Source organism: Amphimedon queenslandica, unplaced genomic scaffold, assembly GCF_000090795.2.
Source record: "Amphimedon queenslandica unplaced genomic scaffold, v1.1 AMPQUscaffold_12378, whole genome shotgun sequence".
Lineage (NCBI taxonomy): Eukaryota > Metazoa > Porifera > Demospongiae > Haplosclerida > Niphatidae > Amphimedon > Amphimedon queenslandica.
The window spans coordinates 8,440-11,094 of record NW_003547385.1 but is presented as its reverse complement, the minus strand read 5'-3'; the positions used below and the strand labels follow the sequence as shown (position 1 = coordinate 11,094).

At 35.3% G+C, this 2,655-nt stretch overlaps 1 protein-coding gene across 1 annotated transcript in view; it reads left to right on the top strand.

Annotated features, from left to right (window-relative positions):
* The window catches only part of LOC100640640 (cytoplasmic dynein 1 heavy chain 1-like), a 15,511-nt gene that overhangs the window by 8,185 nt on the left and 4,671 nt on the right, over positions 1-2,655 (top strand). The window contains 12 exon segments of the mRNA XM_020004140.1: positions 9-49; positions 114-183; positions 243-479; positions 545-605; positions 689-776; positions 864-1,029; positions 1,277-1,411; positions 1,627-1,721; positions 1,896-2,073; positions 2,126-2,201; positions 2,339-2,499; positions 2,553-2,655. The exon segment at positions 2,553-2,655 is cut by the window's right edge and continues 289 nt beyond it. Coding sequence (XP_019859699.1) covers positions 9-49; positions 114-183; positions 243-479; positions 545-605; positions 689-776; positions 864-1,029; positions 1,277-1,411; positions 1,627-1,721; positions 1,896-2,073; positions 2,126-2,201; positions 2,339-2,499; positions 2,553-2,655 — 1,411 coding nt within the window.

Genomic DNA, 2,655 nt, shown 5'->3' with positions numbered 1-2,655 from the left:
CACGAATTATCATGAACGAATACAAAGACAAGAAGATTACCAAAACAAGGTAAGGGATCTCTCTCTCGTGAATTTCAGTAATTTATTTTTTAATATTTTTACTCTCCTAATAGTTTCCTTGATGATGCTTTCCGTAAGAACCTAGAAAGTGCTCTTCGTTTTGGTAACCCTCTACTGGTGCAGGTAAGAGCTAAGAACCCTGTCACGAACCACTCTCATTATTTCATACTCAATCTCTCTAGGACGTTGAGAGTTACGACCCAATCCTGAATCCTGTCCTTAATAGAGAAGTAAAGAAGACTGGAGGACGTGTTCTTATAACACTCGGAGATCAGGAGATTGACTTGTCACCTTCTTTCACCATTTTCCTTTCAACGAGGGATCCTTCTGTTGAATTCCCACCTGATCTCTGCTCTAGAGTTACTTTTGTTAATTTCACCGTCACAAGGAGCAGTCTACAGAGCCAATGCCTTAATAGAGTAATAACAATATTTATTATTATTTTAATTCTCATTATTTTGCCTTCTCTCTCTCTCTCTTTCAGGTTCTTAAATCAGAGAGACCAGACGTTGATGAGAAGAGATCTGATCTACTTAAGCTTCAAGGTACAAATCTTCATTATAATATTCATAAATAATTATCATTTATTAATAATTATATATAATTTAATTAATTAATTATTCATTAGGTGAGTTCCTCCTTCGTTTGCGTCACCTTGAGAAGAGTCTCCTCACTGCATTGAACGAGGTCAAAGGTCGTATCCTAGACGACAACAGGTACCCCTAATTCTAATAATAGTAACAACACATCTAAATATAGTAGCAACTATACATGACGTAATCATTAATGGTGTCTATTTTTAGAATCATCACTGAGCTTGAGACCCTCAAGAAAGAGGCTGCAGAAGTTCAAAGGAAGATGGAGGAGACTGATACTGTAATGGCTGAAGTAGACACAGTCTCTCAGCAATACCTGCCTCTCTCCACCTCCTGCTCTGCCATGTACTTCACTCTGGAGTCACTCAATCAGGTAATTGAAATCATGTGACTGTTGTGTGATTTAGCGGTACTTTATTTTGGTGGTCTTGCTTGAAAATACATTTGGCCAGCTTTTAATTTGCAAATTTGTCCACGCATGTGTTACTAAACATTTCAATATTAAAAATTTTGATTGCAAATTGCTAAAATAAATTTGAAACACTATTATCTTAATTTGCTTGTTTTTTTATAGTGTCATTACTCATTCTTATTTCTATTTTTCCTTCTTTTATTCTTAGGTTCATTTCTTGTACCAGTATTCCTTACAATTCTTCCTGGACATATTTCAAAACGTCCTGACAGTCAATCCTAACCTAAAAGGACAGTCTGACTATGCAAAGAGGCTTAGGATCATCACTCAGGATTTATTCCAGGTACCTGCTTATTTTTATACCATTGCCTTTTTAATTTTTGGAGGTCTCACTTTATTTGTGTGCTACTAAATATAAACCTCTACATTTTACATATATTTGTACATAGCCATATATATATTTTTTTACATACATTGATATTATGTTCAGTATTAGTTATTGATCTGTAGTTCTGTTCATTTCACATGTACATGTACATTCTCTCTCTCTTTCATTAGATGGTCTACACTCGTGTTGCCAGAGGCATGCTACATGATGATAGAATAGTCCTTGCTCTGTTACTGTGTAGGATACAGCTTAAGGAGAGATCAGAGTAAGGCATTGATCATATCCTTCTGTATCTTATACTAGCATATGTACATATATATGTGTGCTTAGTTGACATCTTTTTGTTCATTTTTATTTTCTGTATCTTTAATCTTTTATCGCTAATTATATTTAGAACTTAGCGTCACTATTATAATTTCTCTCTCTCTCTCTCCTCTAGTGAAAGTGATTACAATACCGAGTTTGATTGCTTCCTACGAGGTAAGGACTCATTACGTATCGACTCCTCAGTCCCAGAGATGAAGGGACTCACTAAAGATCAGGTCCTCTCAATGCATCATCTCTCGAAGCAGCTAAGAGCCTTTGAGAACCTTCCGTACCATGTATCAGGGAATGACGTAAGCTAAAAAAATAATAAATACTAATTTTTTTGTATTTTTATTAATTTAGGATTTTATTTCATGGCTCAATAGTGTTTCACCTGAAGACAATGTCCCTGTGTGCTGGGATGATGAATTACCATTGAGTGAGTTATTAGTAGTTAGTAATAGTTATTAATAGTTAGTAGTGTTAGTAATAGTGATTAATGGTTAGTGGTAGTTATTAACGATTAATAAAATTATGGCAGTTTAATTATTATTTATTTTTCTTTCTCCTCCTCAGCTCCTGTTGGTAAATGCTTCTATCAATTGTTGGTCATACAAACCTTCAGGCCTGATCGTCTTCTTGCTATGGGAAACAATTTTGTAGCCACAGTGATGGGCAAAAACTTTATGTCAGCCGCAGAGCAAGAGCTGGACCTTGCAAGAATTGTTAATGAGGAGGTGTGTCTGATAGTTAATTAATAATAGTTAATTAACTGATTATTAATTGCTAGGTTAAGAGTAATACTCCGGTCCTATTGTGCTCAGTCCCTGGTTATGATGCTAGCGGTCGTGTTGATGATTTATCAGCATCACAGAACAAGCAGTGTACATCAA